General features: G+C 46.0%; 1 protein-coding gene across 1 annotated transcript; it reads right to left on the bottom strand.

Annotated features, from left to right (window-relative positions):
- Positions 1-23: 23 nt before the first annotated feature.
- On the bottom strand, positions 24-17,613 carry LOC132571742 (zinc finger protein 664-like). The gene is made up of 4 exons (XM_060238536.1): positions 17,554-17,613; positions 17,204-17,330; positions 14,574-15,660; positions 24-144 (listed from the first exon to the last, which is right to left on the bottom strand). The coding sequence occupies exons 1-4, from the start codon at positions 17,611-17,613 to the stop codon at positions 24-26; spliced, it is 1,395 nt and encodes a 464-aa protein (XP_060094519.1).
- Between the last annotated feature and the right edge of the window lie 7,524 nt (positions 17,614-25,137).

The raw sequence follows: 25,137 nt of genomic DNA, 5'->3' as shown, positions 1-25,137 counted from the left end.
TATACCCCGCCCTCCTCTCTGAATCAGTGCTCAGATTCAGACAAACTGGACTGGACTTCAGCCAGACTGTCCCCAGAGAGGATGCAGCTCGGTGGGATTGCTCTGGAGTAACTCCTGGGGAATCCCAGGCTGTTTCTGCCGTCTCTGAAAATGCCAAGGTTGGGAAGAAGGTTAAGGCAAACTCATAGCAGGCAAACTCATACGAAGCAATCTGAAGTGGGTCTGGTCCAAACCCTCCTCAGCCTATTGAATGCGGCTTACTTCCAGGAAGGTGGTTCTAGAACTGCATTGGAAATCTGTGTTCCTATAACCAAGGTTCCCTCTAAGCTGTGGAGTCTCGTGAGCAAAAATTCTACTTTGTGAGCTCCTGGCATTAAAGGTGTGAGTTACTACCATACAAGTTGTGAGCTGCCGCATAAATTAATTTGCTGTAGGTCCATTTTTCCTGAGCTGAGACAAAAATGTGTGAGGTGGAGGCTAAAAATTGTGAGCTAGCTCACACAAACTCAGCTTAGAGGGAACACTGCCTATAACATGTTCCTTGTTTCTCAAACCTAAATGCCAGCTAGATCACTCCCTATCACTTCCTTCAGCCTATTGTGATTCTTCTCTATCAATTGGGCAGCCATCTCTGACTTGGGATATTCCTAGAGATATTTAAGAATATCAGAAGAGCCTTGCTGGATCTGACCAGTGGTCCATCTAGTCCAGCCTCCTGTCTCACAGAGCAGCCAACCAGTTCCTATGGAGGGCCCAACAACAGAGCATGGAGGCTGAGGCCTTCATAAGAAGAGCCCTGCTGAATTAGACCAGTGGTCCATCCAGTCCAGCATCCTATCTCACACAGGGGCCAACCAGTTCCTCTGGACAGCCATCAACAGGGCAGAGAGGCTGAGGCCTTCATAAGATAGGGTTGCCAAGTCCAATTTAAGAAATATCTGGGGACTTTGGGGGTGGAGCCTAGAGACTTTGGGGGTGGAGCCAGGAGACATTAGGGGCGGAGCCAAGATCAAGGCTGTGACAAGCATCATTGAACTCCAAAGGGAGTTCTGGCCATCACATTGAAAGGGACACCTTTTCAATTCCTTCCTCCCATAGGAAGTAATGAAGGATAGGGGCACCTTCTTTTGGGGCTCATAGAAATAGACCCCCTGGTCCAATCATTTTGAAACTTGGGGGGTATTTTGGGGAGAGGCACTAGATGCTGTACTGAACATTTGGTACCTCTACCTCAAAAAACAGCCCCCCCCCAGAGCCCCAGATACCCGCAGATCAATTCTCCATGATTTTCTATGGGAATAAATCTCCCTAGGGAATAACAGAGTTCCCAGCAGACATTCCCCTCCCCTCCCCCCGCTTTCTGACGACCCTGAAGCGGGGGGAGGGCCTCCAAACCGGGGGATCCCCTGCCCCCACCTGGGGATTGACAACCCTATCATAAGAACACAAGAAAAGCCCTGCTGGATAAGACCAGTGGTCCATCTAGTCCAGCCTCCTGTCTCACAGAGCAGCCAACCAGTTCCTATGGAGGGCCCAACAACAGGGCAGAGAGGCTGAAGCCTACCTCAGATGTTGCCTCCTGGCACTGTGGTTCAGAGACTGATTGCGTCTGAATGTGGAGGTTCCCTTCAGACACCACAGAGAAACCTATCCTCCATTAATCTTTCTAAGCCCCTTTTCATGTCTGTGCCTGTGGCCATCACTACAGCCTGTGGCAGCAAATTCCACATTTTAATCACTCTCTTTCTAAAGGAGTATTTCCTTTAGTGTGACCTGAACCTAGTGCCCATCAGCTTCATTGATTACCATTGAGTTCTAATATTGTGGAAGGAAAAGTTCTGTCATCTCACTCCACCCCAGCAATGATTATATAAACCTCTATTATTGTCTCTCTTATCAACTCCGCTTAAGCGTGTGTTTTCTAACCAGAAAAGTCCCAGATTTTTGGTCTTTTTAAAACGTATTTGTGCGCACACATGAGCATCTGGAAGTCAGGGTGACCTCTGATGACTGACCCCTACTGGAGGCATGGAGGATATTCAGAGAGGTGACTGAATAAAGGCTGTTCCTGCCTATGGGCTCTGGGATTCCAAGGAGGTCTCCCATCCAAAGTCCCAGATTTTTCAGATTTTCCTCATCAGGAAGGTGCTCCAACCCCATCCTTCTTTTTGGTTGCCCTTTTTTTGGGCTTTTTACAGGTCTGCGGTGTCTTTCTTGAAAAATAAAGTGATCAAAAGCTGCACACAAGAATTGCAAATGAAGCTGCACCGTAGATCTATACAAAGGCATTAGAGCGGCGACTGTTTTGTTCTGAATCACTCTCTTGAAGCTGGGATTTTTTTTTTGTCTCAATGAGCACCACCTTGCACTTACTAACACTGAACTTTGTTAGTCACATTGTCGCCCTGTTTGTGGAGATCCTTCTGGAGCTCATCACACCTTCCTGCAAATTTGGTCACCACACTACTCACTCCTCGTTCAAGATCACTGATGGATAGATTAAATAGGACCAGCCCTAATACCGTTCCTTGGGGGACCCCACTGTTTCTACTTCCCTCCATGGAGACAGATGAAAATGGGCAGCTGTGTTAGTCTGTCTGTCGTAGTTGAACAGAATAAGAATCCAGTAACACCTTAAAGGCTAAACTCATTGCCTACAATGAATCTTATTAGTCTCTAAGGTACTACTGGACTCTTACTCTCCCTTCCATTGTGAAGACTGTCCATTTATTCCAAAACTTTGCTTCCTGTCATTTAACCAGTTTTTAACCCATAGGAGAACCTGTTCTGTTATCCCATGACTGCTAAATTCACTCAGGAGTCTTGGGCGAGGTGTCTTGTTCAAAGCCTTTTGAAAGTCCCAAGTTTATAATGTCTACCCGGTCACCGTCTAGGGTTGCCGATCCCCGGATGGGCAGGGGAAACAAAGCATAAAGCTGCCATATTATTCAACCTCCAAAAAATTAAACCAAGAGTCCAAAATTATACAAAAGTACCAAATATAATTGTTTTAAAGTCAGTGAAGGCAATCACTTTCAATCCCTCCAAGGAACGACATTTCATCAGGAATCGAATTCCTTCTTCTCAAGCAAATGAATGCCAGATACAAGAAAACTGATGGTATAATATTATGCAGTCACCAATCCATAAGGAAACAGGATTGTACAATTATTCCTGTTTCGCGTTGTTAGCTTCTTGTTGTTTCGCATTGTTAACGTCACTGTTGGAGTGTTACTCTGTGTTTGAAATTCATGGCATTCTTACCCAGTATATAAATATTAATTGTGAGAAGCTTGAAGAAGCTAACAATGCGAAACAGGAATAATAGTACAATCCTGCTGCCTTATGGATTGCTGACTGGTTAATATTATACCATCAATTTTCTTGTATCTGGCATTCATTTGCTTGAGAAGAAGGAATTGGATTCCTGATGAAATGTCGTTCCTTGGAGGGATTGAACATGATTGCCTTCACTGACTGTAAAACAATTATATTTGGTACTTTTGTATAATTTTGGACTCTTGGTTTAATTTTTTGGAGGTTGAATATCACGGCAGCTTTATGCTTTGTTTCCCTTGTCCATTTTTACCATGATACCCAGATGGGGACAGGTGATCCCCTGGTTTGAAAGCCCTCCCCCCACTTCAGGGTCATCAGAAAGCAGGGGGGGGAAATATCTGCTGGCAACTCCATTATTCCCTATTGAGACCAATTCCCATAGGGTATAATGGAGAATTGATCGGCAGGTGTATGGAGCTCTGAAGAAGAGGCACCAAATTTTCGGCTTAGCATCTGGTGCCTCTCCTCAAACCACCCTCCAAGTTTCAGAAAGATTGGACTAGGGGGTCCAATTCTATGAACCACAAAAGAAGGTGCCCCTGTCCTTCATTATTTCCAGTGAAGGAAAGGCATTTAAACAGAGCATGGTCCCTTTCAATGTGATGTCACAACTTTGCTCCTGGCTGCGCCTCCAATGTTTCCTGGCTTCACCCCCAAAGTCTCCTGGCTCTATCCCCCAAGTCCTCAGATATTTCTTGAATTGGTCTTTGCAGCCCAATCACTGCCGCCTATGTGTTTGTTGACTTTCTCAAAAAAACTCCTAATGGTTGGTGAGGCAGAACTTCCCTTTGTAGAAGCCAAAGCTCCTCTATGTGCCTAACAATTCTATCTTTGATTTGCCTGAGACAGATGTTGAGCTTTCTTGACTGTAATTCCCTGGTTTCCCTCTGGATCTCTTTATAAAAACTGGGGTCACATTTCCTACTCTCCAGTCTGCTGCTACAGCAGCTGCATTGAATTTAGGTCATTTAGTTACATTCTCTGCAGCTCTTGGAGGATTGGCTGCATCAGTAGGGTGTGGCCTAATATGCAAAGGAGCCCCTGCTAGAATTCTGCTCCTAAGGGCACCCCAGGGGTGTCAAACATCTGACCCCGGGGCCAAGTCAGGCCCCTGGAGGGCTCCTATCAGGCCCCCAACCAAATGGCTGCCATCTGCTTCCTTCTCCCTCTCTCTTGCTTCCTTCTGTGTAATAGCTAGTTTTGCAAGGCTTCCTCAATAGCACAGGAGCTACAGAGCAAATCCTCTATTTTCTCCATTGGCTGAGGCTCCTCCCTTGAGGAGGAAGGGGGGGAGGAAGAGCTTGCTTTGCCAGGCTCTTTCAATCGCAAAGCAGAGCTACTGAGCCAAGCCTTCTATTGGCTGAGGCTCCTCCTCATCCTGGTCCCCTGGGGAAGGAAGGAGAGACCAGTGCTTCCTTTGCCCAGTTCCCTGGATCCCATGGCAGAAATACAAAGAAAACACCTTTAAGAACAAGGAGTGCTAACATTTTAAGCATGTTTTAAGTTTTTAAAAATATATATATTTGTGTTTGCGTTCTTTAGAAAGCTTCTATCTTTGCTTAAATAGGTACACATATGGCCCAGCCCGGCATGGCCAGGCCCAACAAGGTCTCATTTATGCCAGATCCGGCCCTCATAACAAATGAGTTCGACACCCCTGCCTTACATCATTGCTTATACATGCAGACAGTTTTAGGTAGGGCTTTTCTCTGAATCTGTGACGATACTCATGGCTGCTGAGTACCAGCCCTTTTTTTGTGGTGGTGGTGAGTCTGCCAAGTCATGAGAGGGGCGCAGCGCAACATCATATCAGTACTAGCACTTTTAAAAATGAACAGACTGGTTCTTAGGTTCTTATGCACAAGGTACAGTTTTGTTGCAGGAGATGCCGCCTGTACAATGTCAGGTTGAAACTGAGCCTGCTTTTGTGGACTTAAGCCTGCCAAAAGGGCGAGAATCTACCTGCTTGCTGTATTCCCCCTGGATCACTTCTCAGAAGCAGGGTGCTGGTGGTGACCCTCAATTGATAGACAGCTTGTAAGACTTCTTTCTATAGGAATCTGACCCTCTCAGCACTCAGTTGACATACCTTTCAGAACAGAATCATGACCATACCATTGGGCTTGATTCCCAGCCAACAGCTACGATTACCCAGTGTCCAGATAGTGTCCAGATCACGTGATGTGATGGTATCGCTTTACTCTGCTCTGGTAAGATCTCACCTGGAGTATTGTGTTCAGTTTTGGGCACCACATTTTAAGAAGGATATAGACAAGCTGGAACAGGTCCAGAGGAGGGTGATGAAGATGGTGAGGGGTCTGGAGACCAAGTCCTATGAGGAAAGGTTGAAGGAGCTGGGGATGTTTAGCCTGGAGAGGAGGCGGCTGAGAGGTGATACGATCACCATCTTCAAGTACTTGAAGGGCTGTCATCTAGAGGATGGTGTGGAATTGTTTTCTGTGGCTCCAGAAGGTAGGACCAGAACCAATGGGTTGAAATTAAATCAAAAGAGTTTCCGGCTCAACGTTAGGAAGAACTTCCTGACCGTTAGAGCGATTCCTCAGTGGAACAGGCTTCCTCCTTGGGAGGTGGTGGGCTCTCCTTCCTTGGAGGTTTTTAAACAGAGGCTGGATGGCCATCTGACAGCAATGAAGATCCTGTGAATTTAGGGGGAAGCGTTTGTGAGTTTCCTTCATTGTGCAGGGGGTTGGACTAGATGACCCTGGAGGTCCCTTCCAACTCTATGATTCTACCCCATGGCTTTTATGTCGGGAACATATCTGGGCAAACAGTCCAAATACAGTAGGAATTGCTGCTTCTTTCTTGTTCTGATTAAATCCCACACTTTTCAAAACCTTTTTTCTACCTAGCTACTTCAGGCTCCAAGAGCTTCTTTTCATTCTTCTTTTCTTCTGCTACAGACAGACTAACACAGCTACCCATCTTGGTCTATTTCATTTTGGAGTAGTGGCAAATGTAAAAAGTTGTCAGGGCAAAAGCGGAGGGCACTGCAGGACTACTTTTCACAAACCAGCCGCGGAGAATGTGGGGATTGGCTGTGTCAGAGGGCAGCTGTGTTGGCCTTCAATAGAACAGCTAGATTTTAATTCCAGAATTTTTCTTGTTGGTCAGTAAAATGCTATGGACTTGAATCTAGCTGCTTTTAGGCTCCTTCCACAAAGATGGGTTTTCAGAGCATCCAGCTGACCTCATTCCCAAACTGTACACCTTCCATATCCCCCCCCCCCAACAATTTGACTGTGATATGGGGAAGAAAATGCACATTTTTTCAGGTTTTGTACGTATTGGGACCCTTTTCCTTGCCTGTGCCCTCCCGAGAGGTGCCATTCTGACCATACTAAGGCCATTCTGACCATATCCCTACCATACTAAGGCTTTATTTTTACAAAAAAAAATCACTCATTGAAATATTGGTATGCCTTAACATCACTCGTTGACTGTCAATACTAACGTTATCAGGATTTTTTTTTTTAAACAGAATTCGGAAATGTTTGAAAACAGGCCCTGCAGCTCCCACCTTCATACCACTGGGACATGCCATTGATTTAGTCAGTGTTTTATTCCTGCTCGAAGACCAACAGGTCAGAAGCATACAAAAGAATTATATTAGTATACAGACAATATCCAAACATAACGATGCGATATGGAAAAGATGCAGATAGACTTTTACAGTCGGAAATGATACCACAAAGTGTCATAGACAAAAATCTTGCAACTGGCCGCGTCATGTTTGGATCAATATCTGCTAATAGTCTTGCTACATGAGAGAGGTTCACAGGATGATGCATGGGATGGACAAAGTAGAGAAAGAAGTCCTTTTCTCCCTTTCTCACAATACAAGAACTCCTGGGCATTCAATGAAATCACTGAGCAGTCAGATTAGAATGGATAAAAGGAAGCACTTCTTCACCCAAAGGGTGATTAACATGTGGAATTCACTGCAACAGGAGGTGGCGGCGGCTACAAGCATAGCCAGCTTCAAGAGGGGAGTGGATAAACATATGGAGCAGAGGTCCATCAGTGGCTATTAGCCACAGCGTATTGTTGGAACTGTCTGGGGCAGTGGTGCTCTGTATTCTTGGTGCTTGCGCGGGTGGGTGGGGCAAAGTGGGAGGGCTTCTAGCCCCACTTGTGAACCTCCTGATGGCACTTGGAGGCTTTTTTGGCCACTGTGTGACACAGTGTTGGACTGGAGGGGCCATTGGTCTGATCCAACAGGGCTTCTCTTATGTTCTTCTGTGACACAGAGTGTTGGACTGGATGGGCCACTGGCCTGATCCAACATGGCTTCTCTTATGTTCTTATGTGACACAGAGTGTTGGACTGGAGGGGCCATTGGTCTGATCCAACATGGCTTCTCTTATGTTCTTATGTAATATGTCTGTGTCATAAGCCAAATTACACTTTCTGCAATCCATAAAGAAGTGACAAACAGTGTCCAAGTCACTGGATTTACAGTCACATAAGTGTTGCATTTGACTTAACTGTTGCAGATTTTAAGCTGCTAGGCCTCGCAGAGGAGTCTACTACTGTACTTCAGATTGACTCCAGCCTCCCCCGACATGTCTGGGGCTGACTCGTTGCTGCCACCGCCAGGTGAGAGGTGAGAGGTACATCTTTCTGGTTGCAGTCCGGTCTCCAGAGCCGGGGCGTCAAACTCATGTGTTATGAGGCCCAGATCTGACATAAATGAGACCTTGTCGGGCCAAGCCATGTCAGGCCGGGCCATGTGTGTACCTATTTAAGATTAGGTAGAACAGGTATAAACTTTATAAAGGACACAAACACAATTAAAGATTTTTCTTTTAAAAACCCCTTAAAATAAAACATGCTTAAAACATTAGCACTCATTGGTCTTAAAGGTGCTTTCCTTGTATTTCTTCCATAGGATCCAGGGAACTGGGCAAAAGAAGTTCTGGCTCTTTCCTTCCTTCCCCAAGGGACCAGGAAGGGGAGGAGCCTCAGCCAGTAGAAGAAAGAGAGGCTTGGCTCAGTGGCTCTGCTGTGCGATTGAGAGAGCCTGGCAAAGCAAGCTTTCCCTTCCCCCTTTTTCTCCCCAAGGGAGGAGCCTCAGCCAACGGAGAAAATAGAGGTTTTGAAGATGACAGCTAGTTTGGGGGCCTGACAGGAGCCCTCCAGGGGTCTGATTCGGACCCCTGGCTGCATGTTTGACGCCCCTGCTCTAGTACAAGGGTGTCAAACTCATTTGTTATGAGGGCCAGATCTGACATGAGACCTTGTCAGGACAGGTCACGTGTGTACCTATTTAAGATTAGGTAGCAGAGATTTAAACTTTATAAAGGACACAGACAAACACAATTTAAAAAAAAAACAAAAAACAAACCTTACGATATAATTAAAACATTAGCATTCATTGGTCTTAACGGTGCTTTCTTTGTATTTCTCCCATGGGATCCAGGGAACTGGGCAAAGAAAGTTCTGGCTCTTTCCCTCCCTCCCCAGGGGGCCAGGAGGGGGAGGAGCCTCAGCCAAGAGAAGGAAGAGAAGCTTGGCTCAGTAGCTCTGCTGTGAAATTGAGAGAAAAAATCAAAATATTGTAACACACACACTGTTGCCAATAAATACAATAGCCAGAATAACATAAACCAAACCACCAAGTTCCATTACAGTTCCAGGTTTCCAAGGAATATGTAAAGACTCAAATATGAGATTCTGGAGGTTGAGAACAAACTTAAAAGGGAATTAGACCAAAGGTTTTTTTTAGTCCAAAATGGCAGATACTTCTATTCAACAGCTATTCAACTATGAACAGTACAATGAATATTATTCAATGATTTTTTACTACAACAAGAAGCCAGACTCATATCGATTTCAGTCTTTAGAGCCCAAGGGGCTTAATCAAGACCAGAACCAATGAGTTGAAATTAAATCAAAAGAGTTTCCAGCTTAACATTAGGAAGAACTTCCTGACCGTTAGAGCGGTTCCTCAGTGGAACAGGCTTCCTCCTTGGGAGGTGGTGGGCTCTCCTTCCTTGGAGGTTTTTAAACAGAGGTTAGATGGCCACCTGACAGCAATGAAGATCCTATGAATTTAGGGGGGAGATATTTGTGAGTTTCCTACATTGTGGAGGGGGTTGGACTAGATGACCCTGGAGGTCCCTTCCAACGCTATGATTCTATGATTCTAATTTATCTTGTTTTCTAGGAATCTATAGCATTGTCGTTGGTATTCAATATGTTAAATGAATTTACAAAACATTCTATGATTCTAAGAGTTTGATTTATCTTGTTTTCTAGGAATCTATAGCATTGTCGTTGGTATTCAATATGTTAAATGAATTTACAAAACATATATATTTTAAAAATGGGCACTGACAGTAGTTGTGTTGTGCGCACAGGATGCACTATGATTGGAAAGTGAATTGTTATTTATTTATACAATATTTATTTATTTATTTGTTGCACTTGTATCCTGCCCTCCCCAAACGGGCTCAGGGCGGCTAACAACAGTCACAATTCGATGATAGCTTCACATTATAACAATAAAACATTAAAATATTAATACAGTTTGAATACAGTTCAGATGGCGTTCTGTCTGTTTTGGATTAATTTGTAATGATACTGTGGGGTAGATAGTACACACACCCCCATAGATGTTAAAGCACCTCCATTTAGTTATGAAAAGCCTGCCCGAACAGATATGTCTTACAGGCCCTGCGGAATTGTGACAAGTCCCGCAGGGCCCTGGTCAAACGGGCTTCCTTTAGTCCGGTGATCTTTAACAGATTTAACGAACTTGACCATAGTGCTCTCTGGGGCTTGTGTGGGGAAAGGCAGTCCCGAAGGTAGACAGGTCCCAAGTCATATAGGGCTTTAAAGGTCATAACCAGCACTCTGAACCAGGCTCGGAACACTACAGGCAACCAGTGCAGTGGCTTCAGTGCAGGTTGGATGTGGACCCGTAAAGGCAGCTCCAATACCAACCTGGTTGCAGCATTCTGCACCGGTTGCAGCTTCGGGCTCCGAGTCAAGGGCAGCCCCAGGTAGAGGGCGTTACAGTAGCCTATTCTCGAGGTGACCGTTGCATGAATTACTGTAGCCAAGTCGCTGTGTTCCAGGTATGGAGCCAACTGTCTTATCTGCCTAAGAATGCAGATCTGGCAGTGGCTGCCACCTGGGCCTCCATAGTTAATGAAGGCTCCAGGAGAACTCGTAAACTCTTGACCCTCGAAGCTGGCGCTAAAGGCGCCCCATCGAAGGTCAGTAAAGGGACCTCTCTTCCCAGGCCGCCTCGGCTTAGGTACAGAACCTCCATCTTTGCTGGATTCAATTTCAGTCGACTTTGTCTGAGCCATTTCACAGCGGCTTGTAATGCCCAATCCAGATTTTCTGGGACACAGTCAGCCTGGCTGCCCATCAGGAGGTAGAACTGGGTGTCATCCACATATTGGTGGCATCCCAGCCCATAGCTTCAGACAATCTGGGCGAGGGGGCGCATGTAGATGTTAAATAGTGTTGGGGAGAGAACCACCCCCTGAGGCACCCCACACATTAGTGGGTCTCTTTCGGGGGCTCTGGGGGAGCTGTTTTTTGAGACAGAGGCACCAAATTTTCAGTATGGTATCTAGTGCCTCTCCCAAAAGTACCCCCCCAAGTTTAAAAATGATTGGACCAGGGGGTCCAATTCTATGAGCCCCAAAAGAAGGTGCCCCTATCCTTCATTATTTCCTATGGAAGGAAGACATTTAAAAAGGTGTGCTGTCCCTTTAAATGTGATGGCCAGAACTCCCTTGGAGTTCACTTATGCTTGTCACACCCTTGTTCCTGGCTCCACCCCCAATGTCTCCTGGCTCCACCCCCAAAGTCCCCAGACATTTCTTGAATTGCACTTGGCAACCCTATTGCCAGAACTCTTAGAGTTTCATAGTGGCGAGATCCAGAAAAGATTGCAGGAGGCTGGACTTGGAAGCAGGGCTCAGAAATACCTCTCCAGAAATCCTTGGCAAATAAAGATATTTGTAAATTGAGGGTTTAGACTGTTCATACTATGTTTATATCTGTAGTGGAGAGGCTGTAGATATCTTTTATTGCACCAAAGAGTGTTAGGTGCCCTCAAACTTTCTTGCCATGTTCTGAAGTCTTAAAATTAAACTGGAAGAAGGGTCAGTGAAACGGGGATGGTATTTACCAGTTGCACTAAGGATACAATGTGTACTGCTGCACTTCAAATATACTAGTGTTCAGCTGCACTCCTGGAAGATTTTCATTCTACATTCCTAGTGCCTTTTTGCGCTCTTGGAGGACTTTTATTCTACAGTTTGGGGTTGGAATATATTGGACTGAGTCCTTCTAAGCAACTTTGAGATTTTTGCCATTGGGTTTTCGCCCCATCAATTGCTGTCCTTTTTCTTAAGGATTGTGTTTAGTGTATGATTGGTATTATTGTGTCTGGAATATATATTTTGTAGTTGCTTTACTTTGGTATTTTGTATTGTTATTAGAGGCTGGCTTATCATGGAACCTGGGGTTTTCCTGCACTTTAAAAAGGTAAAGGTAGTCCCCTGTGCAAGCACCAGTCATTTCCGACTCTGGGGTGACGTTGCTTTCACAACATTTTCACGGCAGACTTTTTTACGGGGTGGTTTGCCATTGCCTTCCCCAGTCATCTATGCTTTCCCCCCAGCAAGCTGGGTACTCCTTTTACCGACCTCAGAAGGATGGAAGGCTGAGTCAACCTGAGCCGGCTACCTGAAACCAGCTTCCGCCAGGATCAAACTCAGATCATGAGAAGAGTTCAAGTTGCAGTACTGCAGCTTTACCACTCTGCGCCATAGGGCTCTCCTGCACTTTACTTGTCCACATATTTTCTGCTTATTAGGGTTTGCACAGCAGCCAAGAAGGTCAGAGCGCCTGCTCCGGCTGTAACGCCACTGAGGATGTTCTCTGCAGCTGAGAACGAAACGTCTGGAAGAAAAACTTTCTCCAGTAGAACACGGCACTTGAGCCCGAAAGATTCTACAAACCCTAATGATGCCAGCCGTGAAAACCTGAAATCTTTGATTTTCTGCTTAGAGTTTTTCTTGACAGCATTTGGAAAATAGATATGTTTCTGCCAGTTTTGCAGAGGTCAGAAAGAACTTCCTTGGTAGATACACTGAAGAAGGGCAAAAACTAAAAAGGCCCTCCTTTGCATAAGTATTTTTGGAGCATTTCTGAGCTGGGCATTAAAGAAGAGCCTCATCAGAACAAGCTGTGGGAAAGGTTCACCTTTGTGTGGATTATCTGAGAAAGAAGGCTGGGTCTCTGCCTCAAACTCTTGCTACACGGTATTTATGAGGTTCCTCCCCTGTGCTGATTAAGGAGATATGGGTTGGTCTTTAATCCACCCTCAGAACACCTCCTTTCTTCCTTCCCCGTCAGATCTATTGGAGATCTTTCCTCAGTCCAACTATTTCTATCTGTGATGGAACAGGCCTCAAGGGAGCTATTCCTCTTCCTCACACTAAGGTGCTCACTGCTACCGCTTGCTCATTTTAGGGGTTCCCATGAGAGGAAGAGCACTTCACAGTTTCCCCTCCTTGTTCTGAGGCCAAGCACCTGGTTGCCTTTGGGACCAAAGGCTGTTTGGGGCTCTCCTGGAGAAATGACCATGTCCACACTGACTGTTTCCCTCCTCTCTGGGAGTCCCTCTTGCAAAATAATGTATCCAAAGGGGTTGGGCAAATGATGTGGTACAGAGAACCATTACTTGCACCAAAAGGTTAAAATATTTATTCAAAAGGAAATATTGACAAGCATACATTTAGCAAAGCATCAGAACGGCAAACAGAAGAGTAAAGGAAATTCAGTTAGAAACACATCCTTCTTTCCCTGGTCCCTACGCATGCCCTAGCTAGATATTACAAGGACTAGAGCAAGCATTGAAAGCCAATTTGGAGATCCAGTTTGGTGTAGTGGTTAAGTGCACAGACTCTTATCTGGGAGAACCGGGTTTGATTCCCCACTCCTCCACTTGCACCTGCTAGAATGGCCTTGAGTCAGCCATAGCTCTGGCAGAGGTTGTCCTTGAAAAGGGCAGCTGCTGTGAGAGCTCTCTCAGCCCCACCCACCTCACAGGGTGCCTGTTGTGGGGGAGGAAGGTAAAGGAGATTGTGAGCCGTTCTGAGACTCCTCGGAGTGGAGGGCGGGATATAAATCCAATATCTTCTTCTTCTTCTTACAAAATGGCAAGACTGCTCCCTTGTTGGTCTATTTTACCTGGACGCATGCACAGTCTGACAGAAAATGGCTGCCGCTGAGGACAGGCCCGCAGGGAGGTCTCTTTCTCTATACGAAGCTGCATTCTTCCTCGGCAGTCCTATTTAAAAACCCTGCTCCCTTTCCAGGAAAAGCATTACCATTAACCCCACTGCATTGCTGGGAAGTACCCCAAAGCCCACCTAGGAACTTTCTGTTCACTTTCCACCTACTTTGAAATCAGTAGTCTCTGCAGGAAGTGTAGATAGAGGAAAGGAAAGGGCCAGTTGTTTGGCAAAGCACGCAGCTCTCAGCTCACTTGGAATGCAGCTGGGTTGCTGTTCTCCCTTCCCAACTTTGCCCACAAAGTGGAAACTGAGCCATTTTGGTTTCAACTCTTTCTGTGGTCGTCTTTTAGGTGTGAAATAGGAGAAAAGCTCTTTTCGCAAGTTTAAGCAGTTCCATGATTTCTCCTGGTGTGGGTTCTCTGATGTCGTTGAAGGTGGCCAGGCTGACAGAATCCCTTTGTATACTCTGAGAACTCGGAAGGATTCTCCCTGTGTGAGTTTATAGACGTTTTTGAAGATCACAGCTCTGATGCAGGGATCTCTTTTCACACTCTTGAGCATTCGAATGATTTTTCCTTAGTGTGAGTCCTTAGATGCTGTTGAAGAGTGATGCTCCAGCTGAATTCAGTCTTTCCATACTCTTGAGTGTCCAAAGGTTTCTCCACTGTATGGCTTTATTGATGTTGTTGAAGAGTGCCACTCCGATTGATTCTCTTTCCACACCCTGAGCGCTCAAAAGGTTTCTCCCCTGTGTGAGTTCTTTGATGCAGTAGAAGACTATCACTCTTAGTGAATCTCTTTCCACATTCTGAGCATTCAAAAGGTTTTTCCCCTGTGTGAATTCTTTGATGCCGTTGAAGAGAGCTTCTATCAACGAACCTCTTTCCACACTCTGAACACTCAAAGGGTTTCTCCCCAGTGTGGCTTCTTTGATGCCGATGAAGAGACCCTCTATCAACGAACCTCTTTCCACACTCTGAACACTCGAAGGGTTTCTCCCCACTGTGAGCTCTTTGATGCTTTAGAAGACTGCCACTCTCAGTGAATCTCTTTCCACATTCTGAGCATTCAAAAGGCTTCTCCCCTGTGTGGATTCTTTGATGTTTTTGAAGGTTGCAACTCTGACTGAATTTCTTCCCACACACCGAGCATTCAAAAGGGTTCTCCTTTGTGTGGGTTCTTAGGTGCCGTTGAAGGTCGCTGTTTTGAAGGAATCTCTTCCCACACTCTGAGCATTCAAAAGGCTTTTCCCCCATGTGGGTTGTTACATGCCGCTGCAAATTGCTGCTCCACCTGAATTTTACCCCACAATCTGAACATTCGAAAGGTTTCTCCCCTGTGTGGGTTCTTAGATGTTGTTGCAGATAACAGCTCCTCCTGAATCTTTTTCCACACTCTGAGCATTCAAAAGGTTTCTCTCCTGTGTGTATTCTTTGGTGCACAAGAAGCTCTGATCTGTATTTAAAGCACTTTCCACAGTAAAAACATTTACGTGTCTTCATTATACTGTGCTTTGGAAAATGCACATTACGCCTGTTTCCATCAGAGAACGCCATTCCAGTCTCTGAACAGAAAAATGGCTTGTCTCCTGAACACATTTTTTGGGGTTTAATAAGGTCTAATTTCTGTGAGAAACTCTCACCGTGGTCTGAGCACCTGTAATGTTTCTCTCCTGCATCTGTCTCTTGCTGTACAAGGAGCTCTGCCCTACAAAGGAAGCTCTTTTTATCCTCCAAAAATTGATGGCTCTCCATTCCACTGTGCCTTTGCAGATGGATATTATATTGGGTTTTATCTGAGAAGCTCATTCCACACTCCAAGCAGTTGTATGTTTCTTCCACCATGTGAGTTACTTCACAAACATCCCCACCTTGGCAAGGAATGGGGTTCTCTCTCTTCTTGACCGTGTGGCTGCCTTTCTGCCCCTTAGGTGTGCCTTCATCCCTTAAGTTTCCTATCCCGTCTTCATTCTTGACTTCATCTGGGGATAGATGATGCAGTTCCTCAACCTCCTCATTCCTCTGATCATCCCCTGCTGGAATAAAAAAGAAAATCCCATTACATTCTGGAAGGGCAGGGAAGGTCCCAAGGCATCTCTGGGAATGCAGTAGGAAAGGACTGATGGCCCTTTGGCCTCTTCAAGCTTGGCTGATCTTAACTAACACACTCCACACACACAGACATCTTTCCCCAGAATATCCAGTACAGAAGGACACCACAGCCCCTGAAGACTCACCACTGAGCTTAGGCCCAGAAGGAACTTCTGAGCCTCCAGATTTCAGGTCCCAGAAGGCATCCTTCCCTCCTAACCAATGTTCCCTCTAAGCTGCAGAGTCTTGTGAGCAAAAATTCTGCTTTGTGTGCTACTGGCATTAAAGTTGTGAGCTGCTGCATACATATTTGTGCTCTGGGGTCATCCTTCCTGAGCTATGACAAAAATGTGTGAGCTGGAGGCTAAAAATGTGTGAGCTGGAGACTAAAAACGTGTGAGCTAACTCATGCTAACTCAGCTTATAGGGAACACTGCTCCTAACCCAGCGGGCTTTATAATTCTACCGAACCAAGAGTTGGCAAGAAGAAAAACAGAACCTCTGCATTCCTATCCCTTGCCCATTTCTTTGACATAACTGTGAAGGATGCCCACTCGCAGCCAGCTCATTTGAGAAGGAAATACCCTTTTGTGAGGAAAAGCACCCTGATTTCCTCCCAGGGGTTAATTGGAATACTAGGCCTTGCAATTGTCCATAATGAGGCCTGCTTGAATACTTCTCTCTTTTAAGGTCAGATTCAAGAATGGGGCAATTGGGCCATCATGGGAACCTGGGTTCAGTTTTCTAACAAGATGGGAGTAGGGAGGCAAGAATGAAGTCCTCATCATCTAGAGGGTTCATCAAGCAAGCTCCATGATTGGATTTTGAAGACCACCTGATACCAGATGGCAAGAGACCAGGGAGGCCAAAATTGCTTAATGTAAGAGCCACATCGAATGAATGTCAAATGTTTGAGAGCCACAAGACATGAACATCAGATGGTTGAGAGCAGCAGGATGGATGGATGGATGGATGGATGGGAGGGAGGGAGGGAGGGAGGGAGGGATGGGAGGGAGGGAGAGAGGAAAGAAGGAAAGAAGGAGGGAAGGAGGGAAGGAGGGAAGGAAGGAAGGAAGGAAGGAAGGAGGGAGGGAGGGAGGGAGGGAGGGAAGGAAGGAAAGAAGGAAGGAAGGAAGGAAGGAAGGAAGGAAGGAAGGAAGGAAGGAAGGAAGGAAGGAAGGAAGGAAGGAAGGAAGGAAGGAAGGAAGGAAGGAAGGAAGGAGCAAGCTTCTCCACCCTCAGCTATTCAATCTGTCACCACAGCACCTGTATTTTATAATATTTTTTATAATACATCTGACATTCATGTTTTGGGCCAGTCTACCCAGTTATGAAGAACATTGTTATCACTGCCACCCAACTCCTCAAGACCCCCAGTAGCGGACAAGTAGTGGAGCAGTCCTGATAATGATTTGTGTTCAATATTTTGATCTATGCACCACCTCAATGGCAGCAATTTGCACCTCGGCACCTATGAAAGATCCTTACCCAGAGAGGCCACACTCCAATAGTTCTCCAGCATCACCTCCCTGTAGAGGGCTCTTTGGACCTGATCCAGCAGGGTCCACTCGGCCTCTGTGAAATGCACGGCCACCTCCTCGAAGGAAAAGGGACACTGAAAGAGAAAGCAGGTTTCCTCATCAGAGGTTACACCAGGCAGAGAATGCACAATGGAAAGGCTAATTCCAAATATATGCAGGATGGAGAGCTTGGCATGTGTAAAGGGAGTAGGGTTCAGAGCCTCTCCTATCCAGGTACCTTAACAGCAAGTGCTAGAACAAAAGCCCCACTGAGAAGGAAGGGGAGACCCAGGCCGTCCTCCCTCTCATCTCCCCTACCTGGACCAGAGGTGCAGCAGCTGCTTCCACATCTGTGGAAAGACAATGGCTTGAGAACATCTGTGCACTGACTGCAAAGGAGACAAAGGAAGACCGTTAGATGAGCCTTCGGATTTCATTTACTTGCTTGAATCCTGCTTCACACACACCAGTTTCCAGCGCTGTTAAACCTTCCACTAGGTACACTCAAGAAAATCTGCAATGATTTTTAGAAACATCTTTTCCATCTGGGTGATGGAAAAGATCCAAGCTCCTACAACTTTTGCAATGTCTGAGAGTGAGAGAGACCTATTGGATTCACACTCTAAACATGTTACATGTACACGCCCTGAATGAGGAAGTGGACTGAATGTGTTTGATATTCTGTTGCTCTTTGCGTATTTTTTGTGGGGTTGCATTGATAATCATTATCACACTGGCACTTTTTCCCTTTCCTCTATTTCTCCTGCAACTCTTGAGTGGCACATTCACAATATATCGTCCCCTCCCGCCCGCACACACACTGATTGCATCATTCATCCTAACTGCATCATCCCCCAGCCTATATAAGCAATATGACACTTTGCACTACACTTGACACTATGCACTAAACTGCTCAACATAAGAGCCACATAGAATAAATGTCAGAGATTTGAGAGCCTCAAAATATGAATAAATATTACACACAGATTTTCTTTTTTTAAAAAAAAAGTTTCCTTCTAGCATGTTTGTGTTGTCAAGTACATACGTACGTACTTTTATCTTTCTGAGCAAAGAAAGTATAAACCTTTTTAAGAATGACACAGGAATAACAGTCCCCATAAGACCAGCAAAGGGAAAGGGAATATTTTGGGTACTAGTAGGAGAAGGAAACATACATGTACCACAAAAATTACTGACCACCATGTATGACGTTTTCAGAACTATCCAGCTGTGGCTTACTTTATATAATTTTAAGTAACCACACATCATATAAGGTAACACAATAATTATAAAGTAAAAAAAATAAAAAAATAAAAATAATTAAAATTAAATTTTTAAAAATCATGCATAAAATAATGTTGTCGTCCCCCCCCCCCTTTTTTCTCTTTATTTGATAATTCTAGAAGCACCACATGGCTTTCTATCATTTTTATTCCTGGATGTGTGTCTTTGTACATCTTATATATTGACCACCTAGGAAGGCCCATAGGAGTCAAAACATGTATGGTTATTGTGATGATTGGATCAAATGTATATGTGAAGTTGTATATGCTTTGCAAATCTATGCAGTCTGATAGTCAGACAATATGTTTTAAAATTCATTTTTGTGTATACTTTATATTAAATGTTATATGTTTATATGAGTTGTGATGTAGGTAGCTAGACCCTCTATTACAGGGGTGGCCAACTGTAGCTCTCCAGATGTTTTTTGCCTACAACTCTCATCAGTCCCAGCCATTGGTCATGCTGGCTGGGGCTGATGGGAGTTGTAGGCAAAAAACATCTGGAGAGCTACCATTGGCCACCCCTGCTCTATTACACTGATCCAAGGTTGCCAGCAACTGCATGGAGTGGGGAGTCAAACCTGGTTCTCCCAGATCTGTGCTCTTAACCATCACACCAAATGCAATTGCCTTCCAGGAATCAGTTTAAGCCCCAATTAAAGTGAATTTATCAGTACATCCTATGGTACTGAGTAACACAAATTAAATCTATGTTGGTTACACAACCATTTCCCTTATCTATCCAAGATCTTCATGGTGTTCCTCAATCCCATCAAGACACAAAACAGCCTTACCACATGAGAGGGCATCTTGGGCACCCTCCTGGGCCAGAGCCCTCTGCCCTTCCTCGGATGGAGCCCCTTCTGCCTCAGGGAACGTCCCTTCCATCTTCATGGATGGCCCCCACATCTGAAAGAGCAGCAAGGCATGGAAGAGGCGTAAAACAAGGCGTGGAACAGGCCCAGCAGACGGATCCTGACCCCCTCCCAGACTCTTCCTCCCTGCATCGACCACCACAGCTGCTTCAACTCTCTCTCTCTCTCTCTCGGCTTGGCTTCGCGAACGAGATTTAAGAAGGGTGCAATAGTCCACGTCTGCTGCAGGCTCGCTGGTGGCTGACAAGACCAATGCTTCAACTACAGGGGCAAGAATTAGGGTTAACTTTTCTTCCCCGCCTTGAGAACTCTCGAGAGGTGGAAATACCTGGCAGGGAAGCCTTAGAGTAAGGTTGTTGCAAGGGCCGGCACGTCGGGTTCTGCTGTCTGAGGCAGAACCCTGAGGTGCACCCAACCCCTTCCCGCCCCCGTAAAAATTATAGCGTGCGCGCAAAATGTGCGCTCATGCACATGATGACATCACACACAGTGTATGTTGTTTCTGGGCACTGAGGGACCAGGAGAGTGTAGAAACAATGCAGAAACAACGCAGCGTTTCAGAGTGCCCAGGACAGAAAGCACCACATTGTTTCTGTGTGCCGAGGGGTCAGAGGAACTCTCCCGGCCCCTCAGCATGCAGAAAAAAGCGCCCTCCCCCCGAGAGTCAGCTCCTGAGGCAACTGCCAAATGTTACCTAATGGATGCGCCAGCTCTAGTTGTTGCTTGAAATGAGCAAAGGAAATTGCTTCACCTGCTCTGCCTGCCTCTTCTCCTCTGCCTGACTCAGGAGGAAACCTTCAGCCAGGGCCACCGCCTGGGAACTGGTCTCCGGCTCGCATCCTCTGACCCAGCGCTGCATTCCCTGGGGCAGAATCGTCAGGAACTGCTCCAGGATCACCAGGTCCAGGATCTGCTTCTTGGTGTGCTTCTCCGGCTCCAGCCAGAGGTTGCAAAGTTCATGGAGCCGGCTGCAGACCTCTCGGGGCCCATTAGCCTGATGGTAATGGAACTGTTGGAAGCAGTGGCTGCGTCCTTCTGCTGTCATAGTGCTCTGAGCCGTGATCTCTGGAGCAGTTTTCCCCCAGAATTCAGCACCACTCCCTGCTGGGATGGGATGAGGACCTCTGCTTGGTCTCTTGCCAATTCCAGGTTCTTCTGGGCCCTGTTCTTCCATCTCCTTCCCCTTCTTTTGGGTCATCTCCAGCAATGGAAAGATACCCTTACTTGTGCGACTATAAGGAGGGAGAGGAAAAGATATCAAAGAGGAAGAAAGATACGAAAAGATAATGATGCTACATCACTGACCCTAGTCAAGAGGCACCAAAGAGTTGCCCCAAGGATCAGAAGAACTGTCCTTGTTGTAGTTTGCGGGTCAGGATTAATGTTGTTCAGGGTCATTTGGTGGAAAAGGAAATGCCGGAGCTCATTATCACAACTTATTTGCATATGCCACACATCCCTGAGGTCACTGGAAGGTGAGGACGGTGGCTCAGTGGTAGAGCATCTGCTTGGGAAGCAGAAGGTCTCAGGTTCAATCCCTGGCATCTCCAAAAAAGGGTCCAGGCAAATAGGTGTGAAAAACCTCAGCTTGAGACCCTGGAGGGCCACTGCCAGTCTGAGAAGATAATACTGACTTTGATGGACCAAGGGTCTGATTCAGTATAAGGCAGCTTCATATGTTCATATGTTCAAGGTGGACTAAATTATATCAGCTCAGCATCTACCTTGAAATGCTTCTTGCACTACAATTGTCCTAACAGAAACTTACTCCCATCATACTTTTTACTTTCTCCTACAGTGGCCACAGTGGCATGATAAAAATTTCCATTTTTTATTTCTTATTTAATGTTTTAGATTTATATCCCACAATTGGGCTCAGGGCAGCTTACAACTGCCTGCTTTATATGTTTTGGTTATTTTCCCACTTTTTTGCAGGGAGGAAAATATTAGAAAGACCACAATCAAATGTAGCAGTTCCAGAGCTCTGCTCCTGTAAGCTCCTGCCCAAAATCAGGCCTGCTGTTGCTTAGGCCAGGAGTGGCCAACAGTAGCTCTCCAGATGTTTTTTGCCTACAACTCCCATCACCCCAGCCAGCATGGCCAATGGCTGGGGTTGATGGGAGTTGTAGGCAAAAAACATCTGGAGAGCTACCATTGGCCACCCCTGGTTTAGGCTATACTGCATGTTTAGGTTATACTTTTAGAGATGCCTGTTTGGAATATAAACATTGCTTGTGCAACTTGCTTGGCCTCAGATTTTGGGGGTCACTCCAGGTTGAACTGGAGTGTGAGACAAAGCGACTAGTAATGGCTTAACCATGGCAGGTGTCTCCACCAGAGGGTGGACGTATGAAGCCATAACTCTGTCCAAACAGCTAGCAGAGGGGAAAAGGCAGAGGGGCGTGAAGCCTTCCCAGGTCAGGGCAGAGGGGCTGCCTGGGTGAACAGCAGCAGGGGGAGGCTGTGAACCACCATGAGAACAGCCCATTGGAAGGAAGCACCCACCAAAAATGCATGGAAGATGGGGCAGCCAATGAGCTTCTATGATTGCTCCCAATTGGTTACTTCTGTCTCTCCCTATATATATATATATATATATATATATATATATATATATATATATATATATATATATATATATATATATATATATATATATATATATATATATATATATAGGGAGAGACAGACAGACAGATAGCAGCATTTCTCTCATCTAGGATTGAAAAGCTTATCCCTATGACTTACCTGTGAGTAAACCTGCCCCAATGGCCCATCCAGTCCAACACTCTGTGTCACATAAGAACATAAGAGAAGCCATGTTGGATCAGGCCAGTAGCCCATCCAGTCCAACACTCTGTGTCACATAAGAACATAAGAGAAGCCATGTTGGATCAGGCCAATGGCCCATCCAGTCCAACACTCTGTGTCACATAAGAACATAAGAGAAGCCATGTTGGATCAGGCCAGTGGCCCATCCAGCCCAACACTCTGTGTCACATAAGAACATAAGAGAAGCCATGTTGGATCAGGCCAATGGCCCATCCAGCCCAACACTCTGAGTCACATAAGAGCATAAGAGAAGCCATGTTGGATAAGGGCAATGGCCCATCCAGCCCAACACTCTGAGTCACATAAGAACATAAGAGAAGCCATGTTGGATCAGGCCAGTGGCCCATCCAGCCCAACACTCTGTGTCACATAAGAACATAAGAGAAGCCATGTTGGATCAGGCCAGTGGCCCATCCAGTCCAACACTCTGTGTCACATAAGAACATAAGAGAAGCCATGTTGGATCAGGCCAGTAGCCCATCCAGTCCAACACTCTGTGTCACATAAGAACATAAGAGAAGCCCTGTTGGATCAGGCCAGTGGCCCATCCAGTCCAACACTCTGTGTCACATAAGAACATAAGAGAAGCCCTGTTGGATCAGGCCAATGGCCCATCCAGTTCAACACTCTGTGTCACATAAGAACATAAGAGAAGCCATGTTGGATCAGGCCAATGGCCCATCCAGTCCAACACTCTGTGTCACATAAGAACATAAGAGAAGCCATGTTGGATCAGGCCAGTGGCCCATCCAGTCCAACACTCTGTGTCACATAAGAACATAAGAGAAGCCATGTTGGATCAGGCCAGTGGCCCATCCAGTCCAACACTCTGTGTCACATAAGAACATAAGAGAAGCCATGTTGGATCAGGCCAGTGGCCCATCCAGTCCAACACTCTGTGTCACATAAGAACATAAGAGAAGCCATGTTGGATCAGGCCAGTGGCCCATCCAGTCCAACACTCTGTGTCACATAAGAACATAAGAGAAGCCATGTTGGATCAGGCCAGTAGCCCATCCAGTCCAACACTCTGTGTTTTCTTATGTTCTTATGTGACACAGAGGGAGGGATGAGCTAAACCAGAAGTCCTGGAAGTGACCTGCTAATGACCTCAGTCCCTCTGCCTTACAAGAGCAGATGAGAGACCACCCTGCGGTTACTGGCTACACCTTTTTTTCTCTAGGGATGGGTTTTCTTAGAACCAGATCTCTGTGTCACATAAGAACATAAGAGAAGCCCTGTTGGATCAGGCCAATGGCCCATCCAGTTCAACACTCTGTGCCACATAAGAACATAAGAGAAGCCATGTTGGATCAGGCCAATGGCCCATCCAGTCCAACACTCTGTGTCACATAAGAACATAAGAGAAGCCATGTTGGATCAGGCCAGTGGCCCATCCAGTCCAACACTCTGTGTCACATAAGAACATAAGAGAAGCCATGTTGGATCAGGCCAGTGGCCCATCCAGTCCAACACTCTGTGTCACATAAGAACATAAGAGAAGCCATGTTGGATCAGGCCAGTGGCCCATCCAGTCCAACACTCTGTGTCACATAAGAACATAAGAGAAGCCATGTTGGATCAGGCCAGTGGCCCATCCAGTCCAACACTCTGTGTCACATAAGAACATAAGAGAAGCCATGTTGGATCAGGCCAGTGGCCCATCCAGTCCAACACTCTGTGTCACATAAGAACATAAGAGAAGCCATGTTGGATCAGGCCAGTAGCCCATCCAGTCCAACACTCTGTGTTTTCTTATGTTCTTATGTGACACAGAGGGAGGGATGAGCTAAACCAGAAGTCCTGGAAGTGACCTGCTAATGACCTCAGTCCCTCTGCCTTACAAGAGCAGATGAGAGACCACCCTGCGGTTACTGGCTACACCTTTTTTCTCTAGGGATGGGTTTTCTTAGAACCAGATCTCTGTGTCACATAAGAACATAAGAGAAGCCCTGTTGGATCAGGCCAATGGCCCATCCAGTTCAACACTCTGTGTCACATAAGAACATAAGAGAAGCCATGTTGGATCAGGCCAATGGCCCATCCAGTCCAACACTCTGTGTCACATAAGAACATAAGAGAAGCCATGTTGGATCAGGCCAGTGGCCCATCCAGTCCAACACTCTGTGTCACATAAGAACATAAGAGAAGCCATGTTGGATCAGGCCAGTGGCCCATCCAGTCCAACACTCTGTGTCACATAAGAACATAAGAGAAGCCATGTTGGATCAGGCCAGTGGCCCATCCAGTCCAACACTCTGTGTCACAGAAGAACATAAGAGAAGCCCTGTTGGATCAGGCCAGTGGCCCATCCAGTCCAACACTCTGTGTCACATAAGAACATAAGAGAAGCCATGTTGGATCAGGCCAGTGGCCCATCCAGTCCAACACTCTGTGTCACATAAGAACATAAGAGAAGCCATGTTGGATCAGGCCAGTAGCCCATCCAGTCCAACACTCTGTGTTTTCTTATGTTCTTATGTGACACAGAGGGAGGGATGAGCTAAACCAGAAGTCCTGGAAGTGACCTGCTAATGACCTCAGTCCCTCTGCCTTACAAGAGCAGATGAGAGACCACCCTGCGGTTACTGGCTACACCTTTTTTCTCTAGGGATGGGTTTTCTTAGAACCAGATCTCTGTGTCACATAAGAACATAAGAGAAGCCCTGTTGGATCAGGCCAATGGCCCATCCAGTTCAACACTCTGTGTCACATAAGAACATAAGAGAAGCCATGTTGGATCAGGCCAATGGCCCATCCAGTCCAACACTCTGTGTCACATAAGAACATAAGAGAAGCCATGTTGGATCAGGCCAGTGGCCCATCCAGTCCAACACTCTGTGTCACATAAGAACATAAGAGAAGCCATGTTGGATCAGGCCAGTGGCCCATCCAGTCCAACACTCTGTGTC

The sequence above is a fragment of the Heteronotia binoei genome, chromosome 5 (assembly GCF_032191835.1).
Source record: "Heteronotia binoei isolate CCM8104 ecotype False Entrance Well chromosome 5, APGP_CSIRO_Hbin_v1, whole genome shotgun sequence".
Taxonomy (NCBI): domain Eukaryota; kingdom Metazoa; phylum Chordata; class Lepidosauria; order Squamata; family Gekkonidae; genus Heteronotia; species Heteronotia binoei.
The sequence above is the reverse complement of the archived record's forward strand: the minus strand, read 5'-3'. Positions and strand labels throughout refer to the sequence as shown.

Coding starts and splice junctions, on each gene's coding strand:
- LOC132571742 (XM_060238536.1), bottom strand. CDS start 17,613: ATGTTCTCAAGCCATTGTCTTTCCACAGATGTGGAAGCAGCTGCTGCA. Junction 17,331..17,553: donor CTGCTGCACCTCTGGTCCAG/GTAGGGGAGATG, acceptor TTTCTCTTTCAG/TGTCCCTTTTCCTTCGAGGA. Junction 15,661..17,203: donor TTGGAGTGTGGCCTCTCTGG/GTAAGGATCTTT, acceptor TTTTTATTCCAG/CAGGGGATGATCAGAGGAAT.